Source organism: Eubalaena glacialis, chromosome 8 (assembly GCF_028564815.1).
Source record: "Eubalaena glacialis isolate mEubGla1 chromosome 8, mEubGla1.1.hap2.+ XY, whole genome shotgun sequence".
NCBI classification, from domain to species: Eukaryota; Metazoa; Chordata; class Mammalia; order Artiodactyla; family Balaenidae; genus Eubalaena; species Eubalaena glacialis.
Window position 1 is genome coordinate 16,944,110 of NC_083723.1, and position 16,619 is coordinate 16,960,728.

General features: G+C 39.1%; 1 protein-coding gene across 1 annotated transcript in view; it reads right to left on the reverse strand.

Annotated features, from left to right (window-relative positions):
- Nucleotides 1-503: 503 nt before the first annotated feature.
- SLC26A4 (solute carrier family 26 member 4) overlaps nt 504-16,619 on the reverse strand; it is a 47,559-nt gene continuing 31,443 nt past the window's right edge. Inside the window, exons 14-20 of the mRNA XM_061197592.1 lie at nt 12,209-12,301; nt 11,194-11,289; nt 10,333-10,563; nt 8,301-8,355; nt 4,891-5,036; nt 2,610-2,693; nt 504-527 (exon numbers count right to left, since the gene is read on the reverse strand). Coding sequence (XP_061053575.1) covers nt 504-527; nt 2,610-2,693; nt 4,891-5,036; nt 8,301-8,355; nt 10,333-10,563; nt 11,194-11,289; nt 12,209-12,301 — 729 coding nt within the window. The remainder of the gene's footprint in view (nt 528-2,609; nt 2,694-4,890; nt 5,037-8,300; nt 8,356-10,332; nt 10,564-11,193; nt 11,290-12,208; nt 12,302-16,619) is intronic.

Below are 16,619 nucleotides of genomic sequence, written 5' to 3' on the forward strand. Positions count from 1 at the left end.
TATTGGTAAGTACATTAATAATTATATTTTAACCTTTACTCACTGTGATCAGTTTAGCTCATGGGTATCAAGGTCAGTCAGAAATAGATTTTTCTATAGGATAATCATTCCTGCCTCACCTGCCTGCCACAGAGGCTGTTGGGTGACACTTGCCCCAGCTGCACAGAGGTACACATGTACCCACATGAACACTGTCAGCAGATCTGTCATGGGGAACAGCAGCATAATATCCTCAGATCCTGGACATTGTTAAACTTTTTTCTTCACCATTTTAGAAATAAGCTACTCATTTTATAAATAAAGCCTAGAAACAATCTTAGTGCTTTTCTTTCAGTGGTTAAGAGGTTAAAAAAAAAAATCAAAGATTTAAAAAAGTCTAATGGAAAAGAATGAGTGTTTCAAGTTTGAAGAAAATAGTCAATGCAGAAAATATTTGCATAGAATTACATGGTGGTAAAATTTGCCTTGCAGTCCTTGCTTAGAGCAACCTCCTGAGCCCAATTTCAGGATGCAAGTCTTCGCATAGCCTGTGGAGGCAAAGGGGAAACAGTGTTGATGCAACTGAATTCTCCTGAAGTCTACCTTATCTTTTTTGCAAATATGTTTGTGTAGTGTTGGTTGCTTACATTTACTTAGGTGTATAGCATCACAATAAAAGGAGGGTAAAAACTTAATTTTGTACTTCATCATACTTTAATTGGATGTATTTTTAAAACAATAATTACTATTTCTTGAGTACTTACTATGTACAAGGCACTGTTTTATTCCTGTACGTGTACCCGTTAATTGTCGCAACTCTGTGAGGTATTATTATTTCTATTTTACATGAAGAAACTAAAACGAAGACAGGATAAGTAAATTGCCCTAAGCTACCCAGCTGGTAAGTTGCAGAATCAGGGCCAGCACTCAAGTCTGTTGGTTCTAAGCCCAGGCCCTGAAAACCACTCTGTTTGCCTATCTACAGGAACCCTACCTGAATGATGCTTTTATGTGGCATCAAAAATACTTCTATATAGTGTGGCAACTTCTTAAGTTCCAGTTTTGATATATGAGTTTTCACTCAACTAAGTTGGCCCTATATCCGTAGTCATAAACTACTAAAGCTGGAAGGACTTCACAGCTCAGTAATGAAATTCCTGGCCTCACCAAGCTGATGGGCTAAAATGTGGAACCCCTGATTTTCACTCTACTTAGTGTATTTCTTCCACAAAAATTTTCTCTGCCTGTCATCCTCACTGCCTGATTTTATCATTGGGGTTTGAGTGTTATTCTTTTCAACATTTTTATCAGGACCTGGAATACAGCAGAGAAGTCCTGCTTATCCAGATTTGCATATGGCACCCAGTGGGGTTACATAGTTAATATGCTGGATGATAGCTTTAGTATTCAAAACAATGTCAATAAACTGGAACCAGGAAGCTGTAATCTAGCAGAAGAATGTGTAGTTCTGCATTAGGGCCAAAATCAATTATATAAATATAAATGGAGAGCCCAGCTAGACCACAGTTCATGTGAAAATGCCCAAGTCTTTAGTTGACCCCTGCTCAGTAGAAGCAAAGATTTTGATGTGGCTACTATGAAAATAAACCCATTCTTAAGTCACGGTAATGTAAATATCTTGATGAAATCAAGGTAGGTCAGAGTTGACCCCATCTGGGGTTTTATGTCCCCTTCTTGACCAGGGAAGGATTAACAAATTTCATGTCTATGAGGAACAGTAAAGGGAACTGGAGGAGTCTCACCCAGGATACAGTCTGTTGGAAATGTGAAAGCTGCTCTCAAATATTTAAGGACTGTGCAGAGAAAGCAACCAAAATGATCTCAGTCCACTGGATGATTATTAGAGAAAGGGTGAATCTAGTTTGTAAGCACAGCTAACACTTAGAGAATTCAACTATGTAGCAAACTCCCTTTGCTGCTAGTTGGCAATGTCTAGAAATGTTCACACAAAAGCTGAGACAACATCCTTAAGGATGGGGTAGGAGAGATTTCTGCATGGCCGAGAATGTGGGGCTACCTGATTTCTAGACATCTTTCAACTTAGAAATTCTTTGATCTTCTTTTTTTGGTCCCATTTTACTGAGTGACGGAGCCACAAAGTTCGATCAGATACTGTAAGTTTCAGTCAAGTTTCCTAGGAATAGTCTGATGCCCCAGTGGCATCAGAAATACACAGAATCAGTCTCTTTTTTAAGCCGTCATCAGTCAGATGAAGAAAAGTCATGAGGTTCCTACTGCTCACGTTCTATTTCTGAAGCTTATGAAACTCCTGGTTTAAAAATTCCCTCCATTCACCTTTCTCCTATCTCACTGGCCTTGGGTCTCTGGAAAAGAAGGTATGCAGACGCTTAGGTATAAAATCAGGACCAATGTGTTGGCTGCTTCCAGTTGCTGATCACGCCTGTATGCCTGGGACAAAAGGTCCCCCCAGGTACTATGTCTTCAAGGGAGAACCCTTGTTTTCCATTTTTCCCTTTCTATGAAGCCATCCTCTTGGTATTTTTAAAAAATTCTTTTCCCTGAATAGTTTTTATCAAGTAGTTTTAATACTACAAATATTATTCTATTTAATCCAAATTATTTTCTTTGAATGAACATAATGATCATACCTCATCTTGGACATCAAGTTCTTCTTCAATCAGCTCTGCTTCCATTAATTCAAGAGGATCTTTACAGTCTTGGATGAGGGTGATCTTGACAAAGAGAACACGGAGAATATTTATTGGAGGTGTAAGAGCATTAACCCACCTGATACTTCACTGAAAACGATTTGAAGCTTTGCTGGTGCCTCTCATTTATAATCTACATACTTCAAAATCTTTTTCCACTTTCTTGTCCTTTTATATTTCCCACTTAGAATTCTCCCTATACCATTTTTTTCACATTCAAGTGTGAACTAGTATAGTTCTCCATTGTCTAACCTCCTTTGCAGCTTTCTTCCCCAACCTCTGAAGTGTATGCCTCTTAACAAGTCACCCTGTCTGCCTAAATGATTCAGCAGTCAATAGTAGTTTTCTTTCAATGGCCAAGCTAAGCACACTTAGTACAGCATTGAGCATGCAGTGAATGCCCAGTGAAGGGCTCCTGAGTGATGGCCATAAACAGTCTCAAGTTGAATTGGATGGGAATTAATGTTACTGGAGATGGAAACCAACATCTATGAACCAAGTAGTTGTTCAGGAAAGTTCTGCTTTTTAGCTGTAGTATGTAATTTAATCTTCCACACAGAGGAAACCAGTAACAATCTGGACTTTGTGTTATGCATAAAGGGTATTCCCAAAGCCACTCTAAATGTATATCAAGGCAAGAGTGACATTTCAGAGGGCTTTTTAGCTACTTTTAATCTCACAAATAAATAACCCAGTTCTTGTTACATGATCTTGCTTTGTTGTTACCTGTGGGTTAGAGAACTTTTAGATATTTTTTAAAAAAGGTTTATGAGTTTTCAAAGCTGAGCATCTTGCATGTAGCGCCTTTTTTTTTTTTGTATTTAAGATCCACATCTTGGTATTTAGGACTAGTATATTCTCTAGCAGCATTAAGCAGAACAATCTTTCCACTAACAATAGGTGAAAAGAATAATGTATTATTGTTTTCTAAATTAGTTTCACTTCAAATATTAACTTCCAATCTACAGTAAGAATCTGCTTATCCCACTCTTAGGAAAAAAGGGAAAGCAATTTAAAATACAGTAGTCTGTGTCACCAGAATAATTATTATTGTTGTTATTTTTATAGGCATTTGTTTTAGTTTCCCAAATTCACAGTGAGAAAGTCCATGAGAGATGAGGCTCTTGTACCAGGCCCAGCCCAATGACCCACATCAGAATGCTCAACTCTCCTGGGTGTTTTACAGGAGAAATGACAAAATAAGGAGGCCTGTGGAAAATCAGGGTCTACCCTGTTTTGTGACGAATAAACTCTGGGCTGATTCATGGCTTTCATTTTTTTTTTTTTTTTTTTCTTTTTCAAAAATCACTTACGACCTAACGGATCCTATTTAAAGACATTGCTAGGGAATTCCCTGGTGGTCCAGTGGTTAGGACTCCACGCTTCCACTGCAGGGGGCGCAGGTTTGATCCCTGGTCAGGGAATTAAGATCCCGCAAGCCGTTCAGTGCAGCCAAAAAATATATATATATATTGATAATCAAGAGTTTCCAGACTGCTGAGAATTTAAATGGCATTTTAAAAAAATTTTATTTATTTTTGGCTGCATTGGGTCTTTGTTGCTGCACAAGGGCTTTCTCTAGTTGCGGCGAGTGGAGGCTACTCTTCGTTGTGGTGCGCAGGCTTCTCATTGCAGTGGCTTCTCTTGTTGTGGAGCACGGGCTCTAGGCGCACGGGTTTCAGTAGTTGTGGCACACAGGCTCAGTAGTTGTGGCTCACGGGTTTTAGAGCACAGGCCCAGTAGTTGTGCCGCACAGGCTTAGTTGCTCCGCGACATGTGGAATCTTCCCGGACCAGGGCTCGAACTCATGTCCCCTGCATTGGCAGGCAGATTCTTAACCACTGCGCCACCAGGGAAGCCCTAAATTGCATTTTATACACAAATCACAGAAGATCCAAGATTCGGTGCCTATATTCTAAAAAGTAACTATGGCTAATGCCTACTTTTATTAGTAAACCCACACATTGTAGAACTAACATTGTACTAGCTAATACCAGGTGTTTTCCTATAAACTCTCACATTTAGTCTTCATATGTACCCAGCAAGGTAAATGTTTTTACTCCCATTTTACTAATGAGAAAACTAAGGCTCTGAAAAGTTAAGTAGATGGCTTAAAATCCCACCGGGCTGGGATTCAAACCTAGATTTGTGGAATTTTTGCCATTTACAGAAATCATGGTAGTTTAGGAAAGATATATATGTAGAAAGATTCACTGTTTACCGTTTCTAAAATGGAATCTTGAACCTCTTGGGATTTCACCTGGTTCTGGAGATGGAGGACAGCATCGTGGACAGTCAAAAAGAATATGTCCTTTCTGATGTTATCATTAAAGAAACCACATTTCTCCAGCTTTTCTATCACATGATCTTCAAAAGAAAGAGATAATGTTTAGTTAGTCTCTAGGAAAAGCTATTTTTATAACATCAACCAGTGCTAAGTTTTGTTTTTTTTTTCAGTGCTAAGTTTTTATACCTCCTCCTTTTAATTCTTTTTTCTCATTTCCAAAATGTGATCCTGCTCTAGACAGAGTTTCTTTTCCAGTAGCACATGGAATGGTGATACCATAACTGGTTGCGTTAGATGGTGGTGTTTCCCAGCCACATCCCTTTTTCCCGTCCCCCAGCTGCTATGAGTCTGGCTGCTAATGGTTCACAGCTGTGCCCTTCTCCGGAGAGCTTTCTTTGGCCAATGGGAGCTGTCTCTCCTGAAAAGGCCTGGGAGGTTACACCCTCTCCCTCGGGTGGCCTGCAGCCACGGACTGACTGATACGGAGGTAAAAGGGCCAGCCAGCCCCCTTCCCCTCAAGGAAGGGTAACCATCTGGTGCTTTTCTTGTTGTGTGTTCCCTGTGAAGTCAGACTAAGTAGATTCTGAAGCCAAGTCTTTGTCTTCTCCCCCTGCCCTATCCTGTTTCCCTCACTCCTTCATGAATTTTCCACTGTACTCTCTCAATAAGTCACTTATGCAAGAATCCTTATCTCAGGCTCTGCTTCTAGAGAACTCAGCCTAAGCACTAGTATTTTCCTACACACACTTGTACATAGACAGACACAGACTCATACCCTGGAAGTTCCTCTAGTTCTAAGGGGTCTAAGTCATCTCTAGCTCTGCTCTCCCCATGACAGTTTTTCTCCACTGATCCTGCACTGCTGTCAGGACATAGGTTTCCATGCATCATCAGCTCTGTGGCACAAATTGGAAGTAATCTTTCTAGGTTCAAAAAGGCCTTCAAAGTGATTATTTAATGGGTAGAGTTTCTGTTTGTGGCAATGAAATTTTTGAAAATAGATAGCTGTGATGAACTCTGGGGCACATGTATCTTTTTGAATTAGTGTTTTCATTTTTTTCCAGATATATACCCAGGAGTAGAATTGTTGGATCCTATGGTACTTCTATTTTTAGTTTTTTGAGAAACCTGCATACTGTTTTCCACAGTGGCTGCACCAATTTACATTCCCACGAACAGTGTACAAGGGGTTCCTTTTCTCCACATCCTTACCAACATTTTTAATTGTAGACTTTTTAATGATAGAAATTCTGACAGATGTGAGGTGGTATCTCATTGTTGTTTGATTTGCATTTCTCTAATAATTAGCAATGTTGAACATCTTTTCATGTGCCTGTTAGCCATCTGTATGTCTTCTTTAGAAAAATGTCTGTTCAGGTCTTCTGCCCACTTTTTTATTGGGTTGTTTGGTTTTTTGATATTGAGTTGTATGAGCTGTCTGTATTTTTTTTTCAAAATTTTTTTTATTGAAGTATAGTTGATTTACAATGTTGTGTTAATTTCTGCTGTACAGTAAATTGATTCAGTTATACATATATATATACATTCTTTTTTTATATTCTTTTCCATTATGGTTTATCACAGAATATTGAATATAGTTCCCTGTGCTATATAGTAGGATCTTGTTGTTTATCCATTCAATATATAATAGTTTGCATCTGCTAATCCCAAACTCCCAATCCATCCCTCCCCCACCCCCTCTCCCCCTTGGCAACCACAAGTCTGCTCTCTATGTCTGTGAGTCTGTTTCTGTTTTGTAGATAGGTTCATTTGTGTCATATTTTAGATTCTGCATATAAGTGATATTATATGGTATTTGTCTTTCTCTTTCTGACTTACTTCAATTAGTATGATAATCTGTAAGTCTATCCGTGTTGCTGCAAATGGCATTATTTCATTCTTTTTCATGGCTGAGTAGTATTTCATTGAATATATGTACCTCATCTTCTTTATCCATTCATCTGTAAATGGACATTTAGGTTGTTTCCATGTCTTGGCTATTGTGAATGGTGCTGCTATGAACCTAGGGGTGCATGTATCTTTTTGAATTATAGTTTTGTCCAGATATATGCCCAGGAGTGGGATTGCTGGGTCATATGGCAACTCTAGTTTTTTGAGGAACCTCCATACTGTTTTCCATAGTGGCTGCACCAACTTACATCCTCACCAACAGTGTAGGAGGGTTCCCTTTTCTCCACAGCCTCTCCAGCATTTGTTATTTGTAGCTGTCTGTGTATTTTGGATATTAACCCCTTGTCAGTCACATCATTTGCAAATATTTTCTCCCATTTGGTAGGTTGTCTTTTCATTTTGTTGATGGTTTCCTTTGCTGTGCAAAAGCTTTGAAGTTTAATTAGGTCCTATTTTATTTACAATAGCATGGAAGAAACCCAAGTACCCATCAACAGATAATTAGATTAAGATGTGTCATACACATCAGTGTAAAGAAACTATACTCCAATAAAAAAAAAAAGATGTGGCATATATGAAATGAAATATAACTCAGCCATAAAAAAGAATGAAATTCTGCCACTTGCAGCAACATGAATGGACCTAGGGAATATTATGTTTAGTGAAATAAGTCAGACAGAGAAAGACAAATGGTTTATGATATCACTTGTATGTGGAATCTTAAAAAAATGCAAATGAATGTATATGCAAAACAGAAACAGACCTACAGATATAGAAAACAAACTTGTGGTTACCAAAAGGGAGGGGGAAGGGAGGAGGGACAAATTAGGGGTATGAGGTTAATAGATCAATCTATTTTATACAAACTACTATGTGTAAAATAGATAAACAACAAGGACATACTGTATAGCACAGGGAATTATAGCCATTATCTTGTAATAACCTATAATGGAGTATAATCTGCAAAAATGCTAAATCACTATGCTATATACCTGAAACTAATATAATGTTGTAAATTAACTAAACTTCAATTAAAAAAAGAAATTTTTTTAAAACTCAAAAATTAACAACAGCAACAACAACAAAAAATGTGCAGTAAATGTAAAATACACACTGGATCCCAAAGATGTGAACAGAAGTAAGCAGTGCAAAATATCTCAGTAATAAATTTTATACTGACCAAAAAAAAAAAAAAGGAAAGAAAGAAAAGATAGTTGTGATGATTGCACAACATGGTGAATTACTTAATGCCACTGAATTAATTGTACACTTGAATGTGACTAAAATGGCAAATTTTATGTTATACATCTTTTACCACAATAAAAATTGTTTTTGAAAAAAAGGTCTTTGGACATCATGTACTCACATTCCAAGGTAGGAGAAAGGGCTTAAGGGAAAGTCTTATAGATAGATATGTACGTATATGCATTTACCTTGAAGTGATGCAAAGTACACATTTACATCAATTCTTTGGAATTCTTTGACAATCTAAAAATTTAAAAAGGAGAATTTGTAACAATGAGTAACTTTATCTGCCCATAATTCAGTAGCATTCAATTACTTGCTCGGGAGAAACTTCCAACACTTTCGTGGTGAATCAGGAGTTTGAAGAAAGTTCGTTATTGGAAATTGGAAAACCATAGAGGTTTTCAACATACAGTGATGATGCTTAGGATGAAAAGACCATATCTCAAGAGGTGGCAACATCCAGCGCTCAACAGCACTGGATAGCACAGAAGTGCTCCATAAATATTTGTGGAAGGAAAGAAAGAAAGGAGTACAGGAGGCTTCCTAATGCAGCCTCTGCTGGTTGGAAAGAAGAGTATGAGTTTATATCTTTGAGTGGAAGCGATATGGGTGTGGATTTGTGGCCACCAGATGCCAAATGTAAAAACTGACCTCTGTATTTTGACTGTAGCAGTGTCAATACTCTGATTGTGATTTTGTACTATAGTTTTGTACTATAGCACTGAAAGAAACTCGGTAAGGGATACAGAGGATCTCTCTGTATTATTTCTTACAACTTCATGGGGATCTACAGTTATCTCAAAATGAAAAGTTTAAAGGAATCAAGACACAAGACCTATGGACAATAATAAAACAGAACTTGAAGTTTCTGGGGAAAAAAGATCAAGACCTCTATGCAAGTATAAAGTTCGGAGTTTTCACAATTGTCATTATAGCATTTGAAAGCAACTATTTGTTAGGTGCAGAAAATATTCTGGCATTAAATATCTTGACTTTTCCTCAAAGTAATTCATTAAACCCTTTGGTCAACACAATCTACGGTGGATCTGAGCCAATGCCTAGAGTGAAATGCACAAAGAAGAACAAGAGTGTGTTCTCAAATGAGCTAATAACCAGGTCTGCTAAGAGACCTGGAATAGAACCTATCAGCATATTCTCGCACTCTTGTCAATCACTCTTCTACCTGACCTGCCTAGTACCTGCACCCTGGAATCATTTCCTCCCCTTGCAGAGGTACCAAGAAGCCCCAGCTAAGCTAAACCTCAGTTGAGGGTAGTTTGATATTATTATACCTGATTGTTACTCCCTTGAACCTGCCTACTTTTCTGCCCAATCCTCTTGATACCTACCTTCCTGAAGCTTCACCTAAACTTGACACTCCCAGTCAAGTTGACATCCAGTTAGTCTGCTTTGGAGGACTTAATGCAATTGCTATTTAAAAGATTACTTAACATTTGCCTTGCCCCTTAGACTGCTTAGTCCCATGAGGGTAGGGACTATGGCTATTTCACAATTAGTTTCTTGTGCCTGGCCAAGTGGTTGGCACACGTGTGGCACTGCACATCTATGTGTTAGAAGAATCACTGAAGTTGAGCTTGCATACCTGGTTTCTGATAGGAATGTTTCTGTCCTGCATGCTCCTCAACTCTTTGACTTCCTAGATGCCTGACCTGCTTCCTGCTGATCTAACCTTGATAATCCCTGGCTTTTCCAGTCCTACCGTGTTTCTCATTCTGCTGCTCTTCGCATAACAAATAAAAACATAATACTGAACACAAGATTTTGCCCATTTTTCTTTCTTTTCATATTCCATGTCGTATATATTCTCAGAAAAATAAAACATAATAAATGTTAATATTTGCTGATGTGTGACTATGTGCCAGACACTCTTCACTTTTCTCATTTAATCCTCATCACAACTCTATGAAGTAGGCACCATCATTATCCCCACATTACAGATGGAGAAACTGAGGTACAGACAGATTAAGCAACTTGCCCAAAGTCACACCACTAGTAAGTGGTAGAGCCAGGATTCAACCACAGGCAGTCCAGCTCTGCAGCCTGTGCTTTAAAGTAATACACTCTATTGCAAAAGTATTCCCCTAGAAAAATTACAGAGCCCATGCAATCAATCACCCTTTTGCAAGACCAGGAAACCCATATCATTTTACTATTGCCAAAGCTCCAAATATGTAATTCGAAACACCGGAACCTTACCACACGCAATGATCTCACTCCAACAACATCCAGGAAAGAGACAGCTCCACAGTCAAGCACGAGGCTATGGATCGGCACTTTAGGAACATTCACTTTGATTGGAAGCTCAGTGTTCCAATCCACTTGAATCTCTATTTCCTTGGTTGGAATATCAAATTCTTCTGGATTTTCGATGTCTTCATCAGGCTCAAAAGCATTATTCGATGAACCAGCATCACTTATAATGCCATTCTAAACAAAGAAAACACTGCCAGCTCAATTACTAATGATTTGGGATGTCTTTCAACAATTAATCTAAAATGACTTAAAAGTTCTACAAACTGCTTCTTGGTAAGCAAAATATCAAGAGGATGAACTCTTAGGGAATAAGGTTTACCTCAGCCCAAATTCTGATGTTCTCTAGGAAGAAAAATGGAAGAGCAGTGGAGAGAGGAAATGTTTGATTTCTGGAAGATTGTAGAACTTAGCCAAGAGATACATTGACAAGAGAGTTTGAATAAAAGGTAACTACTGTAGCTCTAAAAGTTTATGAACTTACGACTGCCTTCTGTTGTGAGTAATTTTCTGGCATTGAATTAGCACTTGATTTGTTCCTTTCAGTAAAAATAAGGTTTATTTCATGATAGAAAAAAAAAAAAATCTCACCCTTTGTTTCCAAGGAGCCCTGCTGATTTCATTTTATTCTCTCCCCTTCCCTCTTGCCTAAAAGAACAACTCACCTGTTCTCCATCATACATATGTCATCTGCTTGTACACATCTGGGTACCAAAGAGGGTATATTTAATTTTAGACAGTCTAACTGCTTTTATTTCATCTGAGAAACGAGAGAATTTCAGAGGGGAAAGAATGATGTTGTCTCACCTTTGTTGCTCTTAATTGCCCTTTTTTGATGAGTTTCTGTATTTTCCTCAGTGCTTTCAACCTCTTATTATACACTCTAATGGCATCAAATCCAACCTTTGGAAAAAAAATGTCAAGTTAGTTAAAACGTCTGGTTCCTAATGCTCATTAATGGCAATTTTTATCTGGAAAGGCTATTTCTCAAGTGGTATTATTCGCTGATATATCCTGCCAGAAGAGAAATTCTGAGGTCCGATGGCGGTCTCCACTACCGGGCCACCCTAACCCACCCACCCAGAGACTCAGGGAAGGCAGTAGCATATTGAAGACTCCAAGACAATTAAAAAAAAAAAAAAACAGCAAAAAATAACCTTTTTAGCTTTAAGTCTGTGTTTTCCAAATTTGCTTGACATGACAAAGCCCTTGTTGTTGCAAAGTCTATGAACATTCCTTTGAACTTCAGGAAAACACTGATCTAGAGGCAAACTCCAACTTTGAAGCATAGCATGGAATTCAAGACCAGAATTTCCTGCTTATCTACTCCACTTATACTTTTTACCCTTTATTCCAACTGCCCCCCTCCCCCACCCCCTGCCCAATACACATTCCCACATTTTCCTCTCAGCTCATATAGTTCCCAAACACCTGCCATAATCTCCTTCCTTCTGCCCAACCGCCACGCAAAGCCTGATCAGTCCACCTAACTCGGATCACTCCCTTCCATGAAATCTTAACACTTACTGTCTATACTACTTACTTGGAACTTACTCAAAGTCTGCCTGGAGACATCTCTAGTGGTTTTGTCCAGCATAGTTATTGCTACCTGAATTTTAACATATGTGTTATTATTGTTTGTTCCTATTCCCAAATAGATTGAAAGTTATTTGAGGGCAAGGATGTTATAATTCTTAATGCCCTGTACAAAGGGAACAGGGTATAGGACCTTATGCCCACGTTTGAGCCCCTTAAATACCTGTAGAGTGAATGACGTCTCAAAGGAAGTTAGAAACTAGATTTCTAGGGATAAAATACTTACTGTGGACTTGATACATTTTTTTAAACCATCGACATTGCCGTAAAAAATAGGACTAGAAAATCTCAGAATCTTCACTCCTTCAGGTTCTTCAATCTAGCATTAAAAAAAAAATTTTTTTTTCTGAGGTTAAATCATTTCATGCCTTAAATACTCAGTTAAGTTTTTGGCTATTCAGCTAGGAGCTGAGTGACAATTGCTCAGAGAAGCTGGGCAGCAGTCCTCAACTTTCCTCTAACAGGAGTTTGTTCTTTTTCTAGTTCCTTTGGGTATAAAGTTAGATTGTTTATTTGAGATTTTTCTTGTTTCCTGTGGTAGGCCTGAATTGCTATGAACTTCCCTCTTAGAACTTCTTTTGCTGCATCCCATAGATTTTGGAATGTTGTATTTCCGTTTTCACTTGTCTTAAGGTAATTTTTTATTTCCCCTTTGATTTCTTCATTGACCCATTGTTTGTTCATAGCATGTTGTTTAATCTCTATGTATTTGTCATTTTTTTCAGTTTTCTTCTTGTAACTGATTTCTAGTTTAACATCATAGTGGTCAGAAAAGATGTTTAATATGATTTCATATGATATGGGTTGGACTTGTTTTGTGACCTAGCCTAATATATTATCTATCCTGGAGAATGTTTCATGTGCACTTGGGAAGAACATGTATTCTGCTGCTTTTGGATGGAATTTTTATACTTTAAGTTTAAAGAAATCCCTTTAACATTTTTGTAAAGCCAGTTTAGTGGTGATTAACTCCTTTAGCTTTTGCTTGTCTGGAAAACACTTTATCTCTTCTTCAGTTCTGAATGACAACCTTGCCAGGTAGAGTTTTCTTGGTTGGAAGTTTTGTCCTTTCAGCACTCTGAATATATTATGCAACTTCCTTCTGGCCTGCAAAGTTTCTGCTAAAAAATCAGCTGATAATCTTATGGGGGTTCCTTTATACGGAACAAGTTATTTTTCTCTTGCTGTCTTTAAGGTTCTCTATCTTTAACTTTTGACATTTTATTTATAATGTCTTGATATAGATCTCTTTGGGTTCATCTTATTTAGAACTCTCTGTATTTCCTGGACCTGAATGTTTCCTTCCCCAGGTTAGGGACATTTTCAGCCATTATTTCTTCGAACAGTTTCTCTGCCCCTTTCTGTCTCTCTCTTTTCCTTCTGGGACTCCTAAATGTGAATGTTATTCTGCTTGATGTTGTCCCATAGGTCCCTTAAGCCATCCTCACTTTTTAAAATTCTTTTTTCTTTTTGCTGTTCTGCTTGGGTCAGTTCCAGTGCCCTGTCTTCTAGGTTGCTGATCCATTCTTCTGCTTCATCTAGTCTGCTGTTGAACCCCTCTAGTGTATTTTTCAGTTCAGTTAGTGTATTCTTCAGCTCTTGACTTCTGTTAGGTACTTTCTTATTATATTTTCTCTCTCTTTGTTGAAGTTCTCACTGTGGTCATCCATTCTTCTCCAGAATTCATTGAGCACCCTTATAACCATTACTTTGAACACTTTATCAGGTATATTACTTATCTCTGTTTCATTAAAGTCTCTTTCTGAAATTTTGTCTTGTACTTTCATTTGGAACATATTCCTCTGTTTCTTCCTCATTTTGCTTGATTTTCTGTGTTTGTTTCTATGTGTTAGGCAAAATGGCTACCTATTCTAGTCTTCTAGTCTTGAAGGAGTGGCGTATATAGGAGATGAACCTTATATTTCAACCTTGCCCTAGCTCTTGGGTGTCTCTCAAACCTTTGTGCTTGTCTAATTAGCCTGGCTTTTTTTTTTCTTTTTTAAAAATTTTTATTTATTTATTTATTTATTTTTTGGCTGCGTTGGGTCTTTGTTGCTGCGCGCGGGCTTTCTCTAGTTGCGGCAAGTGAGGGCTATCTTCATTGTGGTGCACAGGGTTCTCATTGCGGTGGCTTCTCTTGTTGCGAAGCATGGGTTCTAGGCGCGTGGGCTTCAGTAGTTGCGGCACGTGGGCTCAGTAGTTGTGGCTTGCGGGCTCAGTAGTTGTGGCACACGGGCTTAGTTGCTCCATGGCATCTGGGATCTTCCCGGACCAGGGCTCGAACCCATGTCCCCTGCATTGGCAAGCGCATTCTTAACCACTGCGCCACCAGGGAAGTCCCTAGCCTGGTTTATTTTTGATAGGCCCCAGTTGTTGACGGTGTGCCAAGACCTGTCAGTGTTCCAAGGGGAGGGATCTCATTCAGCATCTAGTTTCGGGCTGATTGGAAGCCAGATCCTCAGGCAGCAGCTTTTAAAGTATGAAAATATATACAGTCTTGTGGAACCACAATTACTGACCTCAGGAGACGTGGAGGTGTCTCCTGGGTGATGGTTGCAAAAATCGGAGCTTCAGATGAACTCCTTTCTGGGAGGTACCACAAGCTGTGGCGAGGCCAAGGGAGGGTGTGAGAATGACGTCTCCCTGCCTACACTGCCTGAGAGCATTTCTGTAGCCTCTATATGTGTGGCAAACCTGAAGGCTGTCACTCAGGTTAAAGCTCTAGGGTAAATAAATGGGCCTTTTTCACAGGTGGACTGGGGTATGTTTTGTCTGCTATCTCTGTAGTACCCTGGGTGTGGTAGCCTGCCCAGAACTATCTTTCCAACTGTTACAGTCCTGTGGGGCCCAGGCATGCAAGGTCCTCGGGCCGCCAGGGCCAGGCAACCAAGGGGTGTTCCTTGTGTGGACTGTGCTCACCTACCAGCTTTAGCATGGCTGCAGGAGAGCGCTGAGGGTGGGGCATGCTGCAGCTTTAGCGATGCAAGAGAAGAGTGCTGGGAGCGGAGCAGACCTGTGGCTTTATTGAGGTTGTGCCTGGGTGCACCCGCCTACACTAGCAAGGTACAGGGAGAGCGCAAAAATGGCACTTGCCAGTGCCTCCATCCCTGAAGCAAGTCCCAAGTGGTCCTTGCCCCTCTGGCAGATGCTTTAAGATTAGCAAATGAATCTCCTTCACATATAGTCCAGGGACTTTCAAACTGCTGCCTTCGTGCTGGGTCCCAGGATGAGTGAGCCCACATGTGAGCCCCTCCAAAGGAGTATCTCACATTCCCACAGTCCCCTTGGGGCCCCTGAATGTAAGCCGTATTGGTTTCCAAAACCAGACATTTTGGGGGCCTTGACGCTTTGGTGCAGGTCCCAAGGGATGTGGGGTACAAACCCCTTGCTCCTCAGGGAATAGCTCCAAACTTAGGACATTCCTCCCTATTGTGGGACGCAGAGCCAGGGGTGGGTTTTGGCGAGACTGCATCCCTGCCTCTCCTGCTTGTTTCGATGTGGCCCTTTTATCCCTTGCTGTGGAGGAGCTGTTCAGCTAGTTATCAGTTCTTTTTCAGAGAGAATTATTCCATATGTAGCTGTAGCTTTGGTGTGTCCATAGGAGGAGGTGAGTTCAGAATCTTCCTGTTCCAGAATCCATCTTGGACCGCCCCCTTGAATTTTCTTTCTTTCTCTGCTTTTTCATGTTTGTTCCTTCTGGTGGTCACTAAGCAATCTTATTTGCAGGGAACATAAGCCCATCCGTGGAATGTTTATTTTCTTCGTTTTTTATTTTCTGTATTATATATTATTTCTTCCAATTCCAAGGATAGAGAAAAATGTCAAATAAGGTTCTTTGTGACAGAGAACATGAACGTCTCTCTTAGAATTGAATGAAGAAAATCTTACAGGGATTTCAGACAGTGTCATAGAGGATAAGGATAACATAGCAGAGAAATAGAAATTTTTTTCCTCTTGCTGCTTAAAAAATTGCTGTTAACATCGTGGCTTTCAGCAGTGTTACTGTAGTGTTTCTAGGTGTGGATTTTTGTGTGTACATTAATTGGGTTCAGTGGGCATTTTGGATTTGTACATTGTGGTTTTCCTCAAATTTGGGAAAGTTTTGATACTTATTCAATATTTTGTCTGTTTTTTTTTTTTTTTTTCCTCTTCTTCTCTTTTGGGAATGTTGTTACAACATATGTTTTATTTTGTCCTAGAGGTCTCTGAGGTGCTGTCTTTTTTTTTTTAGTTATAATTGACATATTAGTTTCAGGTGTACAACCTGATATTTGTATACATTGCAAAATGATCACCACAATAAGTCTAGTTAACATCTGTCACCATAAATAGTTACAAAATTTTTTGTGTGATGAGAACTTTTAAGATCTACTCTCTTAGGAACTTTCAAATATGCAATACAGTATTATTAACTATGGTCTTCACACTGTACATTACATTCCCATGACTTATTTATTTTATAACTGGAAGTTTGTGTCTTTTGCCACCCTTCACTCAGAGGAATAGAATTTTGGTTCAACTTCTGGAGATAACTGAATTGCCTATTTTTAAAAAAATTCCCTGTACAATGGTTTGACATTAAAATGACATTTTAACTAGCACGGACAAAATTCACATAAGCCTAGGATATCAGAGGG